The following is a 22,486-nucleotide window of genomic DNA, read 5'->3' as shown; positions in this document are numbered from 1 at the left end:
GTCAGAAGTTTACATACATTCAATTAGTATTTGGTAGCATTGCCTTTATATTGTTTAACTTGGGTCCAACGTTTCAGGTAGCCTTTTGAATTTTGGCCCATTCCTCCTGACAGAGCTGGTGTAACTGAGTCAGGTTTGTAGGCCTCCTTGCTCGCACACATTTTTTCACTTCTGTCCACAAATTATCTATAGGATTGAAGTCAGAGCTTTGTGATGGCCACTCCAATACCTTGACTTTGTTGTCCTTAAGCCATTTTGCCACAACTTTGGAAGCATGCTTGGGGTCATTGTCCATTTGGAAGACCCATTTGCGACCAAGCTTTAACTTCCTGACTAATGTCTTGAGATGTTGCTTCAATATATCACCATAATTTTCTTTCCTCATGATGCCATCTATTTTGTGAAGTGCAACAGTCCCTCCTGCAGCAAAGCACCCCCACAACATGATGCTGCCACCCCCGTGCTACATGGTTGGGATGGTGTTCTTCAGATTGCAAGCCTCCCCCTTTTTCCTCCAAACATCACGATGGTCATTATGGCCAAACAGTTCTATTTTTGTTTCATCAGACCAGAGGACATTTCTCCAAAAAGTACGATCTTTGTCCCCATGTGCAGTTGCAAACTGTCTGGCTTTTTAATGACAGTTTTGGAGCAGTGGCTTCTTCCTTGCTGAGCGGCCATTCAGGTTATGTCGACATAGGACTCATTTTACCTTGGATATAGATACTTTTGTACATGTTTCCTCCAGCATCTTCAGAAGTTCATTTGCTGTTGTTCTGGGATTGATTTGCACTTTTCGCACCAAAGTACGTTTATCTCTAGGAGACAGAACGCGTCTCCTTCCTGAGCGGTATGACGGCTGCGTGGTCCCATGGTGTTTATACTTGCGTACTATTGTTTGTACAGATGAACGTCGTACCTTCAGCCGTTTGGAAATTGCTCCCAAGGATGAACCAGACTTGTGGAGGTCTACAATTTATTTTCTGAGGACTTGGCTGATTTCTTTTGATTTTCCCGTGATGTCAAGCAAAGAGGCACTGAGTTTGAAGGTATGCCTTGAAATACATCCACAGGTACACCTCCAATTGACTGAAATGATGTCAATTAGCCTATCAGAAGCTTCTAAAGCCATGACATCATTTTCTGGAATTTTCCAAGCTGTTTAAAAGCGCAGCCAACTTAGTGGATGTAAACTTCTGACCCACTGGAATTGTGATACAGTGAATTATAAGTGAAATAATCTGTAAACAATTGTTGGAAAAATTACCTGTGTCATGCACAAAGTAGATGTCCTAACCGACTTGCCAAAACTGTAGTTTGTTAACAAGAAATTTGTGGAGTGGTTGAAAAATGTGTTTTAATGACTTCAACCTAAGTGTATGTAAACTTCCAACTTCAACTGTATGTGAAACTTTGCTGCTCTGTCAGCAGTTTCCTGTGGGGTTTTTCACAACAGATCAGTTTGCTCTATTTAGCTGAGTTCAACCACTGATCTAAGAAAAGGTTTCCACACCATTGAAATAAGGAAGTAATGAGACAAGTCATATAGCCTCGCAGTATTTTCCAGTCTTCAGTCCTCTACATGACAGTAGACTGTATATGTCAGTGGAGCCCCAGTTAGAGACAGATATGATACCTGCAATGATATTCATGATCTTATTCTGGAGCACAGGTAGGAGGCTGTTATACTCATATACACTGGTGACAGTTACTGAGATATGTTTTGATATTGTAAGATATATTATAATTTGCTGGGCTGGTAAAATAACATGCAACTGGCTGAGGGAAGGAGGGGGTGGGGAGGGCAGAGGAGAGAGAGAGAGGAGGGGAGGAGACAGAGTATAGCTGAGGGAAGGAGGGCAGAGGTGAGGAGACAGAGTATAGCTGAGGGAAGTAGGCATGATCAGGGTGCTGCAGCGCCCCCACAAAAAAAAAAAAAATGTAATTTATAATTTTTTGTAAACGTCCGGGAACATTTTTTCACCCTAGTAGTCTAGTACTGTATCAGCGGTTTGATATAGCCTTCTGTAGGGAGCCAAAAATAAACTTCTTGCTTATAGGGGTGGCAGGTAGCCTAGTGGTTAAAGCGTTGGGCCAGTAACTGAAAGGTTGCTAGATCGAATCCCTGAGCTGACAAGGTAAAAATCTGTTGTTCTGCCCATGAATAAGGTAGTTAACCCACTGTTCCTAGTCCGTCATTGTAAATATGAATTTGTTCTTAACTGACTTGCCTAGTTAAATAAAACAATAGGACTACATCATCATCCTCTGTCTGCATCCTAATCCCTACCTGTAGTCTACCTACCTCTGGTATAATGCATTTCCACCTCTCACTCCATCAGTGTTGCTCTGTCTGCATCCTAATCCCTACCTGTAGTCTACCTACCTCTGGTATAATGCATTTCCACCTCTCACTCCATCAGTGTTGCTTGTCCATCTTCCTGAATTAAAATATGAACAGATCAATATTGCTGCATAAGGTCATTAAATATTGCTAAGTTATTTATCTATAGTGTGGATGTAGGGCTGTTTTTAGTATATAATGAGCACCCAGATGCTGCGTAGGCAACACAATAATATCAGACAGACAAACTGGCCCTGCTGCCTCCGTGTTGACTACTATGTTGCAATATGAATATTCTCAGAGTTGTCTTGTTGATACTAAATGTTTCAGTTTCTCTGAGCCGCCTCGTTCATTTATACAATGTTTCAATATTATCAGAGCCACCTTGTTGATGCAATGCTTCAGTATTCACAGAATGTTTTCTTTCCCTGGTGAATAATGCAGACAGGCAAATACAAAATGAGCTGGGTGCCGACATCATAAGGAACATCTCTGAATGCAGAGCAACAATTTTGTTGGGAAGCACATGAGACAATGACACTGTCATAGTGCACAATAGGAACCGCTCCACAAGGGTGACTTCATATACATTATAGCAGGGGGTCGGCAACGCTTTTCATGAGTGCCAATTTACAATCGATCCTACAATTTCTAAAGATCTGCGTGACTGTAATTATTTCCATATAAGCATTTTATGCTACTCAACTGTGCCCAAAAAATGTTTAACTGCCCACAAACTGAATATTTCTAGCTGGCTACTGGACAGAAACGTTGTTCATTCAACCACAGGCCACGGAGCCCCACTATGCATTGCCTTCCTGTATGGAGGCGCTGTCCAATCAGCGGTGCAGGTTACGGTTAAATATTGTATTGTTTTTGTTCATTTCTGAGTGATGTTCTATCGATTCCCTGCGTCATTTCCTGTTTTCATGTGTATCTGAGTTATTTGCCTTCAAGCAGGCAGAAATATGTCCGGTATGACGTAGCACCGTGATAAAGTCTCACTACACTGGAAGTTAATAGGAATATGACTTTTAGATCGCGAAAACGTTATTCATACACGTCAGATATCAATACTGGACGATATAACTCGGGAGGTCTTCTCTCGAATGAGCCATTGATCATATTTTTGTGATGTTCCTGCCTTTGGAAATTGGTAATTTAACGGAGGGTCTAATAGGTTTCTCCTATTTGTCTGCCTCTTTAGTCCAAGATGCATTGCGTGGTGCCTTTGCCAGAGACATTATAGAAAGGAGATAGGAATCCAATTTAATGATATAATGTATAACCCCCTTCCCAGCAGACTGTCGACCAATCACGTTCAGGTTGTCATGCTGCGTCACGCGGTTGTTAAGATAATCGTCACGCAATCCCTTCTCATAGTCAGTGTACTTTATGTCGAGAAATGTGCCTATTTTCTTCGAAAGTACGTAATGCCACGATTCCAGAGCTAAACGATACTACAGATAGAAAGTTAATTACCTCACATCTCGGAAAATATTAGTAATGTTGTACTTCTTGTTGACTAAATTCGTGTTAATGTTGGGTTTTTGAGCTAGCGCCCAGTAAACTCCCATTCACTCTGTGAAGGAGAGCGATCCCTGTCCCAGAATCGCCCAGAATGCACCGCGTGGGCCAATGACGTGGCATCGTCAACGTTTCCCATCTCCTCAAAAGTATATCTGCTGTTGTGATTTCAACTCCACTCTGTGAGACACATCGATCTGCAGGTTGAATATGGTGAGATTGTAGACTCCTAAATTGATAGTGCAGTTTGTTTAGGTGAGATCATTGCATTGTGGATTTTGTACTCGATTTAAGCTGCAACAGATTTCCTCAACGATTTTCCATATTTCTACCAACCTTATTGTAACGCAGAAAGGAAAGATCTGTTAACAAAAATGATTGTTCTCACACATGAGTGTTATTTAACACAGTAAATTAAAAAGAATGAGTGGTTGCGGGTGGATTTTTCCTTTAATGTGTAGATTTTCCTTTTGTATTTCATAATTTTCTTCATTCTTTGGTTGAGTCTGTTTGTCGTTACTCGTCCTTGTCGATTGAAGGCCTAAGTAATTCCTTTGATGTGTGCCTTTTTATTTCAATGCATGTGTAGGATTTATCTGGCTTAGTTTACATTCCCAGTCAGCTGTTTTATGCTGTGGTTACTTTCACATTGATGTGGATATTTGAAGTCAGCCGTTGAAGCTTGTAAACTCAGCAAAAAAAAAAGAGGTCCCTTTTTCAGGACCCTGTCTTTCAAAGATAATTCGTAAAAATCCAAATAACTTCACAGATCTTCATTGTAAAGGGTTTAAACACTGTTTCCCATGCTTTTTCAATGAAACATAAACAATTAATGAACATGCACCTGTGGAACGGTCGGAGAGCAGAGGGAGAGAAGGGGAGAAGGGAGGGAGAAGAGGAGAGGGGTGAAGAGTAGAATGGGGAGAAGAAGTGAAGAAAGGGGCAGAAGAGGGGAGAGGAGGAGAAGAGAGGATTAGAAGAGAGGGGGAGAAGAGAAGGGGGAGAAGGGGAGAAGAGAGGGGGAGAAGAGGAGAAGAACGGGGGAGGAGAGGGAGGAAGAAGAGTGGAGGAAAGGGGAGGAGAAAGGGAGATGGGGAGAAGAGGGGAGGAGAGGGGAGAAGAGGAGGGAGGGAGAGAAGGGGAGAAGAGAGGGGTGACGAGAAGAGTAGAATGGGGAGAAGAAGAGAAGAAAGGGGCAGAAGAGGAGAGTAGAAGGTGAGAGGAGAGGGGGAGAAGAGGAGATGAGAGGGGGAGAAGAGGAGATGAGAGGGGGAGAAGAGGAGAGAGTGGAAAGAGGAGAAGAGAGGGGGAGAAGAGGAGAAGAGAGGGGGAGAAGAGGAGAAGAGAGAGGAGAAGAGAAGAGGAGAGGGGGAGAAGAGGAGAAGAGAGAGAAGAGGAGCTATTGGCCCAACCCCAGCCAACAGCTACGCACCCCCCGCAGCTACTTGCCCAAGCCTCCGCAGCTTCTCCTTCACCCAAATCCAGATAGCAGATGTTCTGAAAGAGCTGCAAAACCTGGACCCGTACAAATCAGCTGGGCAAGTCAATCTGGACCCTCTCTTTCTTTAATTATCCGCCGCCATTGTTGCAACCCCTATTACTAGCCTGTTCAACCTCTCTTTCGTTTCGTCCGAGATCCCTAAAGATTGGAGGGCTGCCGTGGTGATCCCCCTCTTCAAAGGGGGAGACACTCTAGACCCAAACTGTTACAGACCTATATCCATCCTGCCCTGCCTATCTAAAGTCTTCGAAAGCCAAGTTATTAAACAGATCACTGACCATTTCGCATCCCACCGTACCCGCTGTGCAGTCTGGTTTTCGAGCTGGTCACGGTCCTAAACGATATCATAACTGCCATTAAAAAAAGACAGTACTATGCAGCCGTCTTCATCGACCTGGCCAAGGCTTTCGACTCTGTCAATCACCGTATTTTTATCGGCAGACTCAACAGCCTTGGTTTCTCTAATGACTGCCTCGCCTGTTTCACCAACTACTTCTCAGACAGAGTTCAGTGTGTCAAATCGGAGGGCCTGTTGTCCGGACCTCTGGCAGTCTCTATGGGGGTGCCACAGGGCTCAATTCTCAAGCCTACTCTTTTCTCTGTATATATCAATGATGTCGCTCTTGCTGCTGGTGATTCTCTGATCCACCTCTACGCAGACGACACCATTCTGTATACTTCTGGCCCTTCTTTGGACACTGTGTTAACTAACCTCCAAATGAGATTCAATGCCATACATCACTCCTTCCGTGGCCTCCAACTGCTCTTAAACGCTAGTAAAACGGAGAATAGAGAAGAGGAGAGGAGAGGGGCAGAAGAGGAGAGGGGCAGACGATAGGGTGAGAAAATGAGATTGTGAGAAGTGGAGAGGGGGAGAAGAGCAGGGGGCAGAAGAGGAGAATAGAGGGTCAGAAGATGAGAAGCGAGGGGGGAGAAGAGGAGATGAGAGGGAGAGAAGAGGAGATGGGGAGAAGAGAAGAAGAGAGGGGGAGAAGAGGAGAGGGGAGGGGAAGAAGAGGAGTGGAGAGGCGGAGAAGATGAATGGGGGAGAAGAAGAAAGAGAGGAGAGGAGAGGGGGAGTTGAGAAGAGGGGTAGAATATTAGAAGGGGGAGGGGGAGAAGAGATGGGTAGAATAGTCAAGGAGGGAGAAGAGAAGAGGGAGAGAAGAGAAGAGGGGTAGAATATTAGAAGGGGGAAAGAGGAGAGGGGGAGTTGAGAAGAGTGGTAGAATATTAGAAGGGGAGAAGAGAAGAGGAGAGGGGGAGAATATTAGAAGGGGAGAAGAGAAGAGGAGAGGGGGAGAATATTAGAAGGGGAGAAGAGGGGAGAGAAGAGAGGGGTAGAATATTCGAGGAGGGAGAAGAGATGGGGGAGAGAAGAGAAGGTGAGAAAATGAGATTGTGAGAAGTGGAGAGGGGGAGAAGAGCAAGGGGCAGAAGAGGAGAATAGAGGGTCAGAAGATGAGAAGAGAGGGGGAGAGGGGGAGGGGAAGAATGGGGGAGAAGAGGAGAGGGGTAGAATATTAGAAGGGGGAGAAGAGGAGAGGAGAGGGGGAGAATATTAGAAGGGGAGAAGAGAAGAGGAGAGGGGTAGAATATTAGAAGGGGGAGAAGAGAAAAGGAGAGGGGTAGAATATTAGAAGGGGAGAAGAGGAGAGGAGAGGGGTAGAATATTAGAAGGGGGAGAAGAGAAGAGGAGAGGGGGAGAATATTAGAAGGGGAGAAGAGAAGAGGAGAGGGGTAGAATATTAGAAGGGGGAGAAGAGGAGAGGGGAGAGAAGAGGGGGGTAGAATATTAGAAGGGGGAGAAGAGAAGAGGAGAGGGGTAGAATATTAGAAGGGGAGAAGAGGAGAGGAGAGGGGGAGAATATTAGAAGGGGGAGAAGAGGAGAGGAGAGGGGGAGAATATTAGAAGGGGGAGAAGAGGAGAGGGGAGAGAAGAGAGGGGTAGAATATTAGAAGGGGGAGAAGAGAAGAGGAGAGGGGTAGAATATTAGAAGGGGAGAAGAGAAGAGGAGAGGGGGAGAATATTAGAAGGGGGAGAAGAGGAGAGGGGAGAGAAGAGAGGGGTAGAATATTAGAAGGGGGAGAAGAGGAGAGGGGTAGAATATTAGAAGGGGAGAAGAGGAGAGGAGAGGGGGAGAATATTAGAAGGGGGAGAAGAGGAGAGGAGAGGGGGAGAATATTAGAAGGGGGAGAAGAGGAGAGGAGAGGGGGAGAATATTAGAAGGGGAGAAGAGAAGAGGAGAGGGGGAGAATATTAGAAGGGGAGAAGAGGAGAGGGGAGAGAAGAGAGGGGTAGAATATTCGAGGAGGGAGAAGAGATGGGGGAGAGAAGAGAAGGTGAGAAAATGAGATTGTGAGAAGTGGAGAGGGGGAGAAGAGCAAGGGTCAGAAGATGAGAATAGAGGGTCAGAAGATGAGAAGAGAGGGGGAGGGGAAGAATGGGGGAGAAGAGGAGAGGGGTAGAATATTCAAGGGGGGAGAAGAGGAGAGGTGGAGAAGAGGAGAGGGGTGGAATATTCGAGGAGGGAGAAGAGGAGAGAAGAGAAGAGGGGAGAGAAGAGAGGGGTAGAATATTCGAGGAGGGGGGAGAGAAGAGAAGGTGAGAAAATGAGATTGTGAGAAGTGGAGAGGGGGAGAAGAGCAAGGGGCAGAAGAGGAGAATAGAGGGTCAGACGATGAGAGGGGGAGAGGGGGAGGGGAAGAATGGGGGAGAAGAGGAGAGGGGTAGAATATTAGAAGGGGGAGAAGAGGAGAGGAGAGGGGTAGAATATTAGAAGGGGAGAAGAGAAGAGGAGAGGGGGAGAATTTAGAAGGGGAGAAGAGAAGAGGAGAGGGGGAAAATTTTCGAGGAGGGAGAAGAGATGGGGGAGAGAAGAGAAGGTGAGAAAATTAGATTGTGAGAAGTGGAGAGGGGGAGAAGAGCAAGGGTCAGAAGATGAGAAGAGAGGGGGAGAAGAGGAGAGGGGGAGGGGAAGAATGGGGGAGAAGAGGAGAGGGGTAGAATATTCGAGGGGGAGAAGCGGAGAGGTGGAGAAGAGGAGAGGGGTGGAGTATTCGAGGAGGGAGAAGAGGAGAGGGAGAGAAGAGGAGAGGGGGAGAAGAGGAGAGGGAGAGAAGAGGAGAGGGAGAGAAGGGGGAGGAGGGAGAGGGAGAGAGGAGAGGGAGAGAAGAGGAGAGGGAGAGAAGAGGAGAGGGAGAGAAGAGGAGAGGAAGAGGAGAGGGGGAGAAGAGGGGAGGGGTAGAATATTCGAGGGGGGAGGAGAGGGGGAGAAGAGGAGAGGGGTGGAATTTTCGAGGAGGGAGAAGAGGAGAGGGAGAGAAGAGGACTGGGGTAGAAGAGGAGAGGGGGAGAAGAGGAGAGTAGAGAAGAGGGGGAGGGGACAGGGGGAGGGGGAGGGAGAGAAGAGGAGGGGTGATGAGGGGGAGAAGATGAAAGGGGGGAGAGGGGGAGAGGAGAGGAGGGGGGAAGAGAGGGGGAGGGGAGTGGAGAGAGGGAGGAAAGGAGAAGGGGAGAGGAGGTACTGTTTGTCTCCCACCGTTCCACTCAGAGGACTCTACCTTCTGTTATCAAGTGGGCGTTTCCACCATATTTAGTTTACCAGTCATTTCAGTGAAGGGAACAAGTGTACACTTTAGGAGAAAGGAGAGATAATTGGGGCAATGCTTCTCTTTAGTCTTCAGTCCTGCGTCTGTGACACCAGATTATCACCTAGTGGCCAAAAGAGGAACTGTCCTGTCAGTATGTTTTTACTGCTGGCTCAAAACAACACATGACCTGCATACAGGATATGATTCATGTGTGAGTACTAAAAGCATATGAATATAGTATATTATAGTATATTTATTATATATGTGGGTCTGATAAGTAAACACTGTTAATGTTTGCTGTTTTATCACTCAGAAGAACATTGGACACTATGTAACCAAACACATGTGAAACCTCATGATAAGTCTGTCTTCCCATCACATCATGAAAGGTCATGTTGATGTTCATTTAACCTCTGTCTCTCTCTTCCTCTAACTCCTCCCTTTCTCCTCTGTCTCTCTCTTCCTCTGACTCCTCCCTTTCTCCTCTGTCTCTCTCTTCCTCTGACTCCTCCCTTTCTCCTCTGTCTCTCTCTTCCTCTGACTCCTCCCTTTCTCCTCTGTCTCTCTCTTCCTCTGACTCCTCCCTTTCTCCTCTGTCTCTCTCTTCCTCTGACTCCTCCCTTTCTCCTCTGTCTCTCTCTTCCTCTGACTCCTCCCTTTCTCCTCTGTCTCTCTCTTCCTCTGACTCCTCCCTTTCTCCTCTGTCTCTCTCTTTCTCCTCAGATCTCCAGGCTCAAAGCGTCAGTCCACCAGGTAGGTAGAGTATAAATCTACAGTGATTATAGCAGTTCAATATTAGTCAACTTTATTATCCCACATGGAGAAATTCATGTGTCCATATAAACCATTCTAAACCCCAATAACAAGTAGTGTTTTATGGAACTACTAATACTTGTCAACCACAAAGCATTACTGCTGTTAGAATAACAGAATCACTGTCATCATCTGTCCTCACCACTGTGTTTTCCTCTCTGCTGTTTACAGCTGAATACTCAGTCAGACTGGTGAATGGGACCACTTCCTGTTCTGGGACAGTGGAAGTCTTCTACAGAGGAGAGTGGTTGGGTCTATGTACTACCTGGTGGAGCATGATAAGAGACACTACGATTGTGTGTAGACAGCTGGACTGTGGGAATGTTGTAGCTGAATCTAGAGGACCTCTGATTGAAGATGGAAGAAGAGGATTCAGAATATATAGTTGTAGCGGAGATGAGTCTTCTATTAGACAGTGTGGCAGAGGAGGACGTGGTTTCTGTTTTGGTGGATATTATCATCATGTGATCTGTTCAGGTAAGAGACTGGTCATATTGAGAGATTTATTTATTACATTATACAATATTAACATGTATCATGTTTTATGTGTTTTTAATTTAATTTAAAAAATGGGAGATGTCAGATGTATTTAAACATTATATTTGTGTTTGTCATATTGGTTTATGGGAGATGTTCATGGGCAGATCATTGTAGTTCAGATGGTACTGAAGTGAAGCTGCCTGATGGATGTCCAGCTGTTTATTTTCTATAAAGTGAAGTGAACTTATTCCTGTCTCCTGCCTGCATTATTCCCAACCCGATCCTGAGTGACTAAGAACCCATTTCTACCTCTTACACTATCAAACATAGCAAACTACAATCTTTTATCCAACATATGTGTGTTTAGTCCTTGACAGCGTCATCAACAAAACTGATTGAATGTTCAACCAACTCTTTTTCTCCAGAGTCTGTGCGGCTTGTGGATGGAGCTGGTTTCTGCTCTGGGAGAGTGGAGGTGAAGTCCAATCAGTCCTGGGCTTCAGTGTGTGAAGCTGACTTTGACCGGCAGGATGCAGAGGTAGTCTGTGGGGAGCTTGGCTGTGGGGCTCCTGCAGCTCTACAGGGGGGGCTCTATGGAGGAGGTGAGGGTCACACCTGGGATAAAGAGTTCCAGTGTAAAGGCAAAGAGTCCCTTCTCCTGGACTGTGACACCTCAGACAGAAAACACAACACCTGCCTACCTGGTAATGCTGTTGGACTCACCTGCTCAGGTAAGAAACAGTTTGTCTCTCAATCAACATTGTTTCTCACCTGGAGTGAAGAATATGAGAGACAATATAGGTGTGTTTTAGTGAGAAAATAGTAAGATTACTGTCTCTCTCTTTTCTTTTCTCAGAGCCTGATGATGTGAGGCTGGTGGGAGGAGGCAGTCGCTGTGCTGGTGGAGTGGAGTGGTACGACCAGGGAGAGTGGAGGACTGTGGGAGCTTTCTCTGACGTGATGTTTACAGCTGCAGTAGTGTGTAGACAGCTGGGTTGTGGCTCCACTGTTTCAGTACTACCTGGAAACACCACTAGAGGGTTCAGAGTTTACTGTTCTGGGTCTAAGCGCGCACTGAGAGAGTGTTCTAGAAGCTATGATCACCTTCCTGGACTCAAAGTGATCTGCTCAGGTAATAACAAGATACACTATATTGCCAAAAGCATGTGGACATCAGTGGATTTGGCTATTTCAGCCACACATGTTGCTGACAGATGTATAAAATTAAGCACACAGCCATGCAATCTCCATAGACAAACATCGGCAGTAAAATGTTCTTACTGAAGATCTCAGTGACTTTCAACGTGGCACGTCTAGGAGCAACAACGGCTCAGCCGTGAAGTGGTAGACAACACAAGCTCACAGAACGGACCGCCGAGTGTTGAACCACGTAGAGCAGGGGTGTCAAAGTCAAATGGACGGAGGGCCAAATAAAAAATTTAGCTACAAGCCGAGGGCCGGACTGTTCGAATGTTCATTGAAAAAATTTTAAATGACGCATATAGTCTAGTGAACCTAATTGAACCTACTGAAAACCTAACAAATATATTCCAATATGATCAGATAAATAAAGCAATATTTTCTTATGGCTCTGTCAGTAATCTTTAATTTTCAACAGACACAAAAGACAAATTTCCTTTATATAAAAATCCCCATAACATGAACATTAAATGAAAGAAACCGGTATTCAAGGCACCATCAGTAGCCTATATTTTCTATTTTAGCAAAAGTGGGCTAAATTTACTTCAAAGAAAAAAACAATAATAGCAATTTTCTATCATCCACTCAACTGAAATATTTTTAAAATATAATTGGATTGAAATACAATAAAATAAAGTGCAAAAATCTATTAATCAAAAACAACACTTTGTTTAAGGAGAAGTAACATGCAGTGAAAACAAATATTAAACTTTAACTTTTAAACTTGAACTGAGTAAAAACTCTAAATATGTGATTGCACAGTAATGTTCACTTGTTTGAGGTTGAGGGTGATACTTGGTGGTGTCCCATCTTTTCCACAAGTTCATCAATGTTCGGGGTAAGGCTCTGAGCTGAGGAAATCCTCAGAATTGAGTGGAGGTGTTCAGCAGTAAGTCGACTTCTGTGTGATGTTTTGTTCAGGTTCATCAAAGAAAACAGTTGTTCACACAGGTATGTGCTGCCAAACATAGACAACGTTTGAGCAGCCTGGATGCGCAGCTGGGGCATTGTGTCGGGGAGGAAACGGGCGAACTCCGCAGCACCCACTGCCGCATATTTTGCCCTCAGTGCATCATTGCATTGGAGGTCAATCAACTCCATTTGGAGGTTTGGTGGTGAGCTTTCCACGTCAACAGCAAATGGGTTACCGAGCAGTTCCAACCTGCTTTTTTGTGCTTCAAAGTCAGCAAATCGGCGTCGAAAGTCAGCGGCAAGCATACCTATTTTATCAGCCAACTGTGCGCTCGGGAACGCACTGGTAGAGAGCTTCTCTTTCATGGTCTGGCAGCTGGGAAAGTGGCTCAAATTTTCTTTCCGCATCTGCGTCTCCCACAGAGTCAGTTTGGTTTTAAATGCCTTCACTGTACTGTACATATCAGAGATGACATGATCCCGACCCTGCAGCTGCAAGTTCATTGCATTCAGATGACTCGTAATGTCACACAGAAAAGCCATTTCACACAGAAACATTTCGTCTCGGAGTTGTGTTGTGTCTTTCCCTTTGCTGTCCAAGAACAGACAAATCTCCTCACGAAGCTCGAAACATCTTTGAAGCACCTTTCCCTGGCTTAGCCATCGCACCTCTGTGTGATAAGGCAAATCACCATGCTCCGTTTCTAACTCCGTCAGAAATGCCTTGAACTGGCGGTGATTCAAACCTTTGGCTCTGATAAAGTTAACTGTGCGCGTGATGATGCTCATTACATGCTCCATTTTCAAGGCTTTACCGCACAACGCTTCCTGGTGTATGATACAATGATAAGCTGTCAGCTCACCTGTCGCGTTTTCCTCTTGCATCTTTTCCCGTATCTTCGCCACCAGTCCGCTCCTGTGTCCACACATCGCAGGTGCTCCGTCGGTTGTCAAACCCACGAGTTTTTCCCAAGGCAGCTCCATCTCATTTACACATCTTGACACCTCTTCATACAAATCATGCCCCGTAGTTGTGCCATGCATAGGACGTAAAGCCAAAAACTCCTCTGTCACGCTTAGGCTGGAGTCCACTCCGCGGATGAAAATTGACAACTGGGCAATGTCAGAAATGTCGGTGCTCTCATCCACAGCCAAGGAATATGCAATGAAATCTTTTCCCTTTTTCACAAGCTGCTCTTTTAGATTGATGGACAACTGGTCTACTCTCTCGGCAATGGTGTTTCTGCTCAGACTCACATTTAAAAAGAGTTGCCTTTTTTCTGGGCAAACTTCGTCACAAACTTTAATCATGCAGTTTTTGATGAAATCCCCCTCCGTAAATGGCCGGGCTGATTTAGCGATCTCTTCTGCCAAAATAAAACTGGCCTTGACAGCAGCCTGGCCTTGTGATTTGGCTTTTTTGAACAGAGCCTGTCGAGATTTGAGGCCTCGTTTTAATTCCTCTGCCTTTTGTAGCCTTTGTTCCATGTCCATATTCTTGTTTTTGTCCGCGTGTTTCGTTTCATAATGTCGTCTCAGATTATACTCTTTCAGTACCGCCACACTTTCTCCACACAGAAGACACACAGGTTTTCCAGCTACCTCCGTGAACATATACTCCGACTCCCACCTTGTTTGAAACCCCCGGTTCTCAGTGTCCACCTTCCGTTTTGCCATTTTTGATGGGTATCTGAAAGTTAATTTTACTGTGATGCTGACGACTGCTGTGCCAATAAATATTGAAATGAAGCAGCCTACTGCTCGGTGCGTCACCGTTGCATTGTGGGAAATGTAGTATTGGTGCGTGTAAAAGATCTGCGGGCTGCCGGCTTGCTGCGGTCTGCGGGCCGGTTCTAATAATAAATCAAGATCATCCCAGGGGCCGTAAAAAACCTTCTCGCGGGCCGGATGTGGCCCGCGGGCCTTGACTCTGACATATGTGCTGTAGAGGTTTGCAAAGTGATTTCTCCACATATCCCCATTTTGGATAGCCAACTCCTCATGATGAGGTTTGTTTAATTTATTCCAATTCTCCCAGAAGTGGTTTGATTCTATGGATTCCTCAATTCCATCCAGCTGATTTCTAATGTGCTGTTCCTTTTTTGTTCTTAGGGTGCGTTTGTATTGCTTCAGTGTTTCCCCATATTGGAGGCGTATATTTTTGTTGTCTGGTTTTCTGTGTTTTTGATTAGATATATTTCTCAATGACTTTCTTAGATTTTTGCAATCATTATCAAACCATTTTTCATTATCTGTTATTTTTGGTTTGCTCTTATGCTTCTTTAGATTAGCCAAGGAGGCTAATTTGTCAAATATAAAGTTTATGTTCCTAACGGCCAAATTTACACCTTCATTGCTGAAGGAGAATGTTAAGGCTAAAAAGTTGTCCAGGAGAGATTGTATTTTTTGGCTACTAATTGCTTTTTGGTAGATGTCTGTACTGTTTGCACTCCATCTATAGGCTTGTTTAGTACCATGTAATTTATTGGGCCGTGATGCTTCATGGTTGGGTTCTGCTCTTCTCAGATACACTGTGATTTTACTGTGGTCTGAGAGAGGTGTTAGTGGGCTGACTGTGAAGGCTCTGAGAGACTCTGGGTTTAGGTCGGTGAGGAAGTAGTCTACAGTGCTGCTGCCAGGGGATGAGCTGTAGGTGTACCTACCAAAAGAGTCCCCTCTCAGCCTGCCATTGACTATGTACAGACCCAGTGTTCCACAGAGCTTCAGGAGCTGTAATCCATTTTTGTTTTTCACTTTGTCATAGTTGTTTCTGTGGGGATATGTGGGGAGGGAAAGGTTATTGCTTCCTGGTAGGTGTTTATCCCCATGACTGTTAATAGTGTCTTGCTCTTCTGCTATTCTAGCATTCAGGTCTCCACAGACCAGTACGTTGCCTTGGGCCTGAAAGTGACTAATCTCCCCCTCTAGAATGGAGAAGCTCTCTTCGTTGAAGTAGGGTGACTCTGAGGGGGGAATGTATGTGGCACAGAGGAAGACGTTTTTATCTGTCAAGATAGCCTCCTTGTTGATTTTTAACCAGATAAAGAATTCTCCTGTTTTGATCAATTCGATTGAATTAATTAGTTCAGATTTATACCATATTAGCATTCCCCCTGAGTCTCTGCCCTGTTTGATTCCTTTTAATTTAGTGGATGGTATGATTATCTCCCTATAACCTAGTGGACAGCCAGTGGAAACATCACCTCTGCACCATGTTTCCTGTAGTACTAAAATATCAACATCATCAATTTCTTTCAGGAAGTCTGGGTTTCTGCTCTTTAGCCCAAAAGCAGAGGACTTCAATCCTTGTATATTCCAACGTGTAACGTAAAAAGACTTCATAACTTTTTTTTTTCTCTTTTCTTTACCTTTCAAAATGAGACAAACACTCACAATCCAAGAAGAACCATTAAAATAGGATTTTTCAATTAAAGTAAACTCTTATTTTGCAAATGTGATTTGTTTATCATTTAGATAGAATTTGTGTCATGCCACTTGGGTGGATGTAGTGTGAGAATGGTGGAGTTCTTGTGCTCATCTTACCATGACCCTCGGCCCATCACATGTGAGCATAGTAGACTCAGCATTTGTTTAATGTCACTCATTTGGTTGGTGGGGGCTGGGCCAGTTGCTCCTCTCACAGCCTGTGCGTAGCTCTGCCTGCTGGACTGTGGCTCCTCCAGGTGTGGGTCTGCGGTGGGGAGGAGGGGGGTGGTAGGCCTCATCTGGGTGGCTCTGAAGCTGGGCTGGAGTGGTCTGTGCTGCGCTGGCTGTGGTGGGCATTGAGGTTGGTGGTGCTGTGGTCGTGGCTGGGGGGTCCAGGGTGCTGGTCCGGGATGTTGTCTCGGTGATCTCGGCGGGGTGGAGATTGCTCCGCTGTTCCTGGGTGGAGAGGTCGGGCTGCGGTTTAAAGCGACGTCCTTGAGAGTCTTGGCAAGGATGGGGACTGTCTCCCTGTACAGGTGAACATGGTCATAGAGACAGTCCAGATCGAGGGTGGGATGGTGGGCCAGGTGTACATTGGGTCGCAGGGCACAGTCCCGGGATAGGCTGGCGTTTATTCTTTGGATTGTGGCAGGGTGGAAGTCCCTCCTCTGTCTCTCTCTTCCTCTGACTCCTCCCTTTCTCCTCTGACTCCTCTCTTTCTCCTCAGATCTCCAGGCTCAAAGCGTCAGTCCACCAGGTAGGTGGAGTATAAATCTACAGTGATTATAGCAGTTCAATATTAGTAAACTTTATTATCCCACATGGAGAAATTCATGTGTCCATACAAACCATTCTAAAACCCAATAACAAGTAGTGTTTTATGCAACTACTAATACTTGTCAACCACAAAGCATTACTGCTGTTAGAATAACAGAATCACTGTCATCATCTGTCCTCACCACTGTGTTTTCCTCTCTGCTGTTTACAGCTGAATACTCAGTCAGACTAGTGAATGGGACCACTTCCTGTTCTGGGACAGTGGAAGCCTTCTACAGAGGAGAGTGGTCGGGTCTATGTTCTAGGTTGTGGGGCATGAGAGAGACTAAGGTTGTGTGTAGAGAGCTGGACTGTGGGAATCCTGTAGCTGAATCTATTGGACCTCTGATTGAAGATGGAAGAAGAAGAGTCGCACTATTGGGATGTGATGGAAATGAGTCTTCTATTAGACAGTGTGACATCAGAGAAGGAGGACCTGGTGTCTGTGATGGTGGATATTATCATCATGTGACCTGTTCAGGTAAGAGACTGGTCATATTGAGAGATTTATTTGTACATTATATAATATTACCATGTATCATGTTTTATGTGTTTTTATTTCATTTAAAGAGAGGGAGAGATGTCAGATGTATTTAAACATTATATTTGTGTTTGTCATATTGGTTTATGGGAGATGTTCATGGGCAGATCATTGTAGTTCAGATGGTACTGAAGTGAAGCTGCCTGATGGATGTCCAGCTGTTTATTTTCTATAAAGTGAAGTGAACTTATTCCTGTCTCCTGCCTGCATTATTCCCAACCCGATCCTGAGTGACTAAGAACCCATTTCTACCTCTTACAGTATCAAACATAGCAAACTACAATCTTTTATCCAACATATTTGTGTTTAGTCCTCGACAGTGTCATCAACAAAACTGATTGAATGTTCAACCAACTCTTTTTCTCCAGAGTCTGTGCGGCTTGTGGATGGAGCTGGTCTCTGCTCTGGGAGAGTGGAGGTGAAGTCCAATCAGTCCTGGGCCTCAGTGTGTGAAGCTGACTTTGACCGGCAGGATGCAGAGGTAGTCTGTGGGGAGCTTGGCTGTGGGGCTCCTGCAGCTCTACAGGGGGGGCTCTATGGAGGAGGTGAGGGTCAGACCTGGGATAAAGAGTTCCAGTGTAAAGGCAAAGAGTCCCTTCTCCTGGACTGTGACACCTCAGACAGAAAACACAACACCTGCCTACCTGGTAATGCTGTTGGACTCACCTGCTCAGGTAAGAAACAGTTTGTCACTCAATCAACATTGTTTCTCACCTGGAGTGAAGAATATGAGAGACAATATAGGTGTGTTTTAGTGAGAAAATAGTAAGATTACTGTCTCTCTCTTTTCTTTTCTCAGAGCCTGATGATGTGAGGCTGGTGGGAGGAGGCAGTCGCTGTGCTGGTGGAGTGGAGCGGTACGACCAGGGAGAGTGGAGGACTGTGGGAACTGATGACTGGGACCAGGAGGATGTAGCTGCAGTAGTGTGTAGACAGCTGGGTTGTGGCTCCACTGTTTCAGTACTAACTGGAAACACCACTAGAGGGTTTGAAGTTCAATGTTCTGGGTCTGAGTCTGAATCTTCACTGAGGGAGTGTTCCAGAAGAAGCTATAAGCTAGTCTCTCCTGGACTCACAGTGATCTGCTCAGGTAATAACAAGACACACTATATGGCCAAATGTATGTGGACATCAGTGGATTCGGCTATTTCAGCCACACCTGTTGCTGACAGGTGTATAAACTCGAGCACACAGCCATGCAATCTCCATAGACAAACATCGGCAGTAGAATGGTCTCACTGAAGATCTCAGTGACTTAACGTGGCACGTCTAGGAGCAACAACGGCTCAGCCGTGAAGTGGTAGACAACACAAGCTGACAGAACGGACCGCCGAGTGTTGAACCACGTAGAGCGTAAAAATAATCCTCTGTTGTAAAACTCACTGCTGAGTTCCACATACTTTTGTCCATGTATTATATCTCCTTCCTGGACTCACAGTGATCTGCTCAGGAAATATCAACATATTATAATTATATTCAACTGATTTCCTTCATTCATACAACTTCCTCTGCACCTCTCATGATGACTGTTTAGCTTGTCAGTCTGCTTTACTAAATAGATCAACGGGTGTCAAGTAGGAATGAAATACAAGTTAAATATCCCAGAATGCTTTTGTATTTGAGTGTTATCTCAGTGAACGTCTCTACTCACTACCACTGTCACATGTCATGTTATTGTCATATCTAAATGAGGAAAGTAGTTGAGGAGCTACGTTTTCTTTTTCTCTCCTCTTGTTCCAGATGTCCTGCTTAAGCCTGATATCAACATATGTTGTCTCAGTGACTGTAGGCCCACTACTCATGTTGCCCTGTGAGGGAGGGTGGCTAGCACTGTTACATGCTGATGTTATTGTCATATCTATAGGAAACTAGTTGAAGAGGTTTTTCTTCTTCTCTTTTATTGTTACAGATCTCCTGGTCCAGCCTGATATCTTCCTGACTGACTCAATGGGAGGGGTCTCCAGGGGCCACCAGGGGCCCGAGGTGTTCAGGGGCTACAGCTTCACCATCACCTGCTCCACTCAGCCACAGTACCCAGGAGGCTCCTTCCTCCTCACGTTCACCGGCTCCAACAGAACACAGACCCAAACAGCTGTCAATCACTCTGCTGCCTTCCTCTTCCCTGCTGCAGATGACTCCCACCAAGGGAACTACAGCTGTGTTTATGACAATTATGTTTTCTCTCATGACTTCTCCTCTGAGAGTGAGCTCCTCTCCCTCACCATCACAGGTAACTGAACATGAACCAGACTTATAACTTTGTCATTGACAGATTTCCCACAGATCTATGTGATGATGATCAGTCCCCTCATCAAAGGTGTTTCTGTTTGCAGCCTCTCCTCTGCCAGCCTTCATCATCAGACACGTTGTAGTGCTGCTGCTCCTACTGACAGCCATCACCACCTCCTACCTGTACTACAAGGTAAAGACATTTACTCAGACGTTACAAGTCATTTAAACTAGAGGGTGAGGAGGAGAGGGAGGGAGAGAGAATGGAGATACTAGAGAGTAAATGTCTGACTGTTGGTGCTGTCTCCCTAGCCCACCAGGAGGCAGAAGAGAGTGAACAGGGTGAGCAGCATGGATCTTTATGTCAATGCCATGGAGATGGTCTCTCTGAGCTCCAGAGCTGAAGCTGGACCGGGAGAGGAGAGAGCAGCCCAGGGGACGGAGTAGGAGTAGAATGAAGCTGATCCTACATGCTGATCTTAGGTCAGTTTTGTGTTTTAAATCGATGGTCAGCAGTGGACTGGTGTTTAAAATGTGGTGACAAACCTGAAGTGGTTCTAATTTTAATAACAAGTTCAGAATTAGTTTATCTTTCTAGAACCTTGGAAGGAATCTAAAAGGAGTGACTGCAACCACCATTATTCCTTTTAGTTTGTTTCTTACCACAAGGGTAACATTGGGTTTGGGGTAACATTGGGTTTGGGGTAACATGGGGTTTGGGGTAACATGGGGTTTTGGTAACATGGGGTTTTGGGTAGCATGGGGTTTTGATTTTTTTAAATTACGTCCGTTTTGTGTTCCATGGGGTTTTGCTTTTTGCTTTTGTCTTCATGTCTTTAGAGTTCTCTTAGATTCTTTATCTTATTTAGTGTTCTTTTCGATTCTTTATCTTATTTAGTGTCTCTTAGATTCTTTATCTTATTTAGTGTCTCTTAGATTCTTTATCTTATTTAGTGTCTCTTAGATTCTTTATTATTAGTTCATGTATTATTATAATCATCTGGTCATTCTTTGTATTTTGAAAAGAAAATGGATAAAGGGGTGTAGATTATTGTTTGAATGTTGTGAGTAGTCTAGAGATAATAATTGAATTGATTATAAATGTTATGATATAGATTATTGATTATGAAGTAGATTACTGTTATGATGTTGCTCTCTAAACTGCCATGTAATCAACTGAATGCTTTTAATAAAATTACAGGCTGTCAGTCTTGTGTGATTCTCCTCTTGGACAGACTACAACATACAGTATGAATTAACTGAGATCAGTCTGTGTGATTCCCCTCTTGGACAGACTACAACATACAGTATGAATTATCTGAGATCAGTCTGTGTGATTCCCCTCTTGGACAGACTACAACATACAGTATGAATTATCCTTTTGTCAATAGGGGGGCGCTATTTTCACTTTGTAAAAAATCGTGCCCAAATTAAACTGCCTCGTACTCAATTCTTGCTCGTACAATATGCATATTATTATTACTATTGGATAGAAAACACTCTCTAGTTTCTAAAACCGTTTGAATTATATCTGTGAGTAAAACAGAACTCATTTTGCAGCAAACTTCCTGTTAGGAAGTGAAAAATCTGAAATCGAGGCTCTGTTCCAGGGCCTTCCTATTAATTTGCCTGAAATCTATGGATCTACATGCACTGCATACGCCTTCCACTAGATGTCAACAGGCAGTGAGAGGTGGAATGGGGTGTCTAGCTTGATCTGAGGCCGAACAAGAGCTTTTGGAATGACGTGTCTGGAATTTTCATTGTCTGGAAGGCGCGAGAAGGAACCCCAGATTGCGTTCTGAAAAGCTTTCGGTATAGACGTTTGATATCTCCGGCTCTGATTTTATTTGATATATGTGATAACATCATAAAGTAGTTTTTTAAAACCGAGTTATATCAGTTTATTGAACGTTTATTGCGATTTTCGGGATTTTCTTTTCTTTGAGTCATGTGAAGTTGGGCACGTTTGCGCCACATGGCTAGCTTTGGTTGCTAATTCGACAGGAGAAGAGGACATTCTAAAACCAAACAACGATTATTCTGGACAAAGGACTCCTTGTACAACATTCTGATGGAAGCTCATCAAAAGTAGGAACCATTTATGAAGTTATTTCGTATTTCTGTTGAAAATGTTTAGTCATATTTTCCGCCCTTATTTTGGGCGCTGTCTCGCTATAACGTAAGCTGTATGTCGTACTAAAGTTATTTTTTTAAATCTAACACAGCGGTTGCATTAAGAACTAGTGTATCTTTCATTTGTTGCACAACATGTATTTTTTAGTAAAGTTTATGATGAGTTATTTGATTAGGTGACTGTCCAAGATTTCTCCGGACAATTTTGTGCATTTTGACTACGTATTCACATTGTAAAACCACGATTTGTACCGCTAAATATGCAAATTTTCGAACAAAACATATATGTATTGTGTAACATGATGTTATAGGACTGTCATCTGATGAAGTTTGTCAAGGTCAGTGATTAATTTTATATCTTTTGCTGTTTTTTTGCGATCGCTACCTTTGCGGTGAATGAATGTGGTTGTGTGGTTGGCTATTGTAGTAAGCTAATATAATGCTATATTGTGTTTTCGCTGTAAAAATCTGAAATATTGGCTGGATTCACAAGATGTTTGTCTTTCATTTGCTGTACACCATGTATTTTTCATAAATGTTTTATGATGAGTATTTAGGTATTTCACGTTGCTCTCTGTAGTTATTCTAGCTGCTTTGGTGATATTTGTGATTGTAGCTGCAATGTAAAACTATGATTTATACCTGAAATATGCACATTTTTCGAACAAAACATAGATTTATTGTATAACATGTTATAAGACTGTCATCTGATGAAGTTGTTTCTTGGTTAGTGACTAATTCTATATCTATTTGGTCGGTTTTGTGATAGCTATCTATGCGGTAAAAAAATTGTGAAAATATGCGGTTGAGTCTTTTGCTATGGTGGTTAGCTAATAGAAATACATATTGTCTTCCCTGTAAAACATTTTAAAAATCAGAAATGATGGCTGGATTCACAAGATGTGTATCTTTCATTTGGTGTCTTGGACTTGTGATTTCAAGATATTTATATGCTAGTATTTACTTG

At 44.1% G+C, this 22,486-nt stretch overlaps 2 protein-coding genes across 2 annotated transcripts; both read left to right on the top strand.

Moving 5' to 3' along the window:
* The first annotated feature begins 3,660 nt into the window (after nt 1-3,660).
* LOC139577728 (CD5 antigen-like) lies at nt 3,661-11,843 on the top strand. Its single transcript, XM_071404912.1, has 5 exons — nt 3,661-4,084; nt 9,690-9,719; nt 9,951-10,256; nt 10,685-10,990; nt 11,116-11,843. The coding sequence occupies exons 3-5, from the start codon at nt 10,055-10,057 to the stop codon at nt 11,541-11,543; spliced, it is 936 nt and encodes a 311-aa protein (XP_071261013.1). The 5' UTR covers nt 3,661-4,084; nt 9,690-9,719; nt 9,951-10,054; the 3' UTR covers nt 11,544-11,843.
* A 4,947-nt stretch (nt 11,844-16,790) lies between these two features.
* Nucleotides 16,791-19,579, top strand: LOC139577727 (CD5 antigen-like). The gene is made up of 4 exons (XM_071404911.1): nt 16,791-17,094; nt 17,523-17,828; nt 17,954-18,244; nt 19,064-19,579. The coding sequence occupies exons 1-4, from the start codon at nt 16,890-16,892 to the stop codon at nt 19,390-19,392; spliced, it is 1,131 nt and encodes a 376-aa protein (XP_071261012.1). The 5' UTR covers nt 16,791-16,889; the 3' UTR covers nt 19,393-19,579.
* The last annotated feature ends 2,907 nt before the right edge of the window (nt 19,580-22,486 follow it).

The sequence above is a fragment of the Salvelinus alpinus genome, chromosome 6 (genome assembly GCF_045679555.1).
Source record: "Salvelinus alpinus chromosome 6, SLU_Salpinus.1, whole genome shotgun sequence".
Classification (NCBI taxonomy): domain Eukaryota; kingdom Metazoa; phylum Chordata; class Actinopteri; order Salmoniformes; family Salmonidae; genus Salvelinus; species Salvelinus alpinus.
This window is presented reverse-complemented; position numbering and strand designations above follow the sequence as displayed.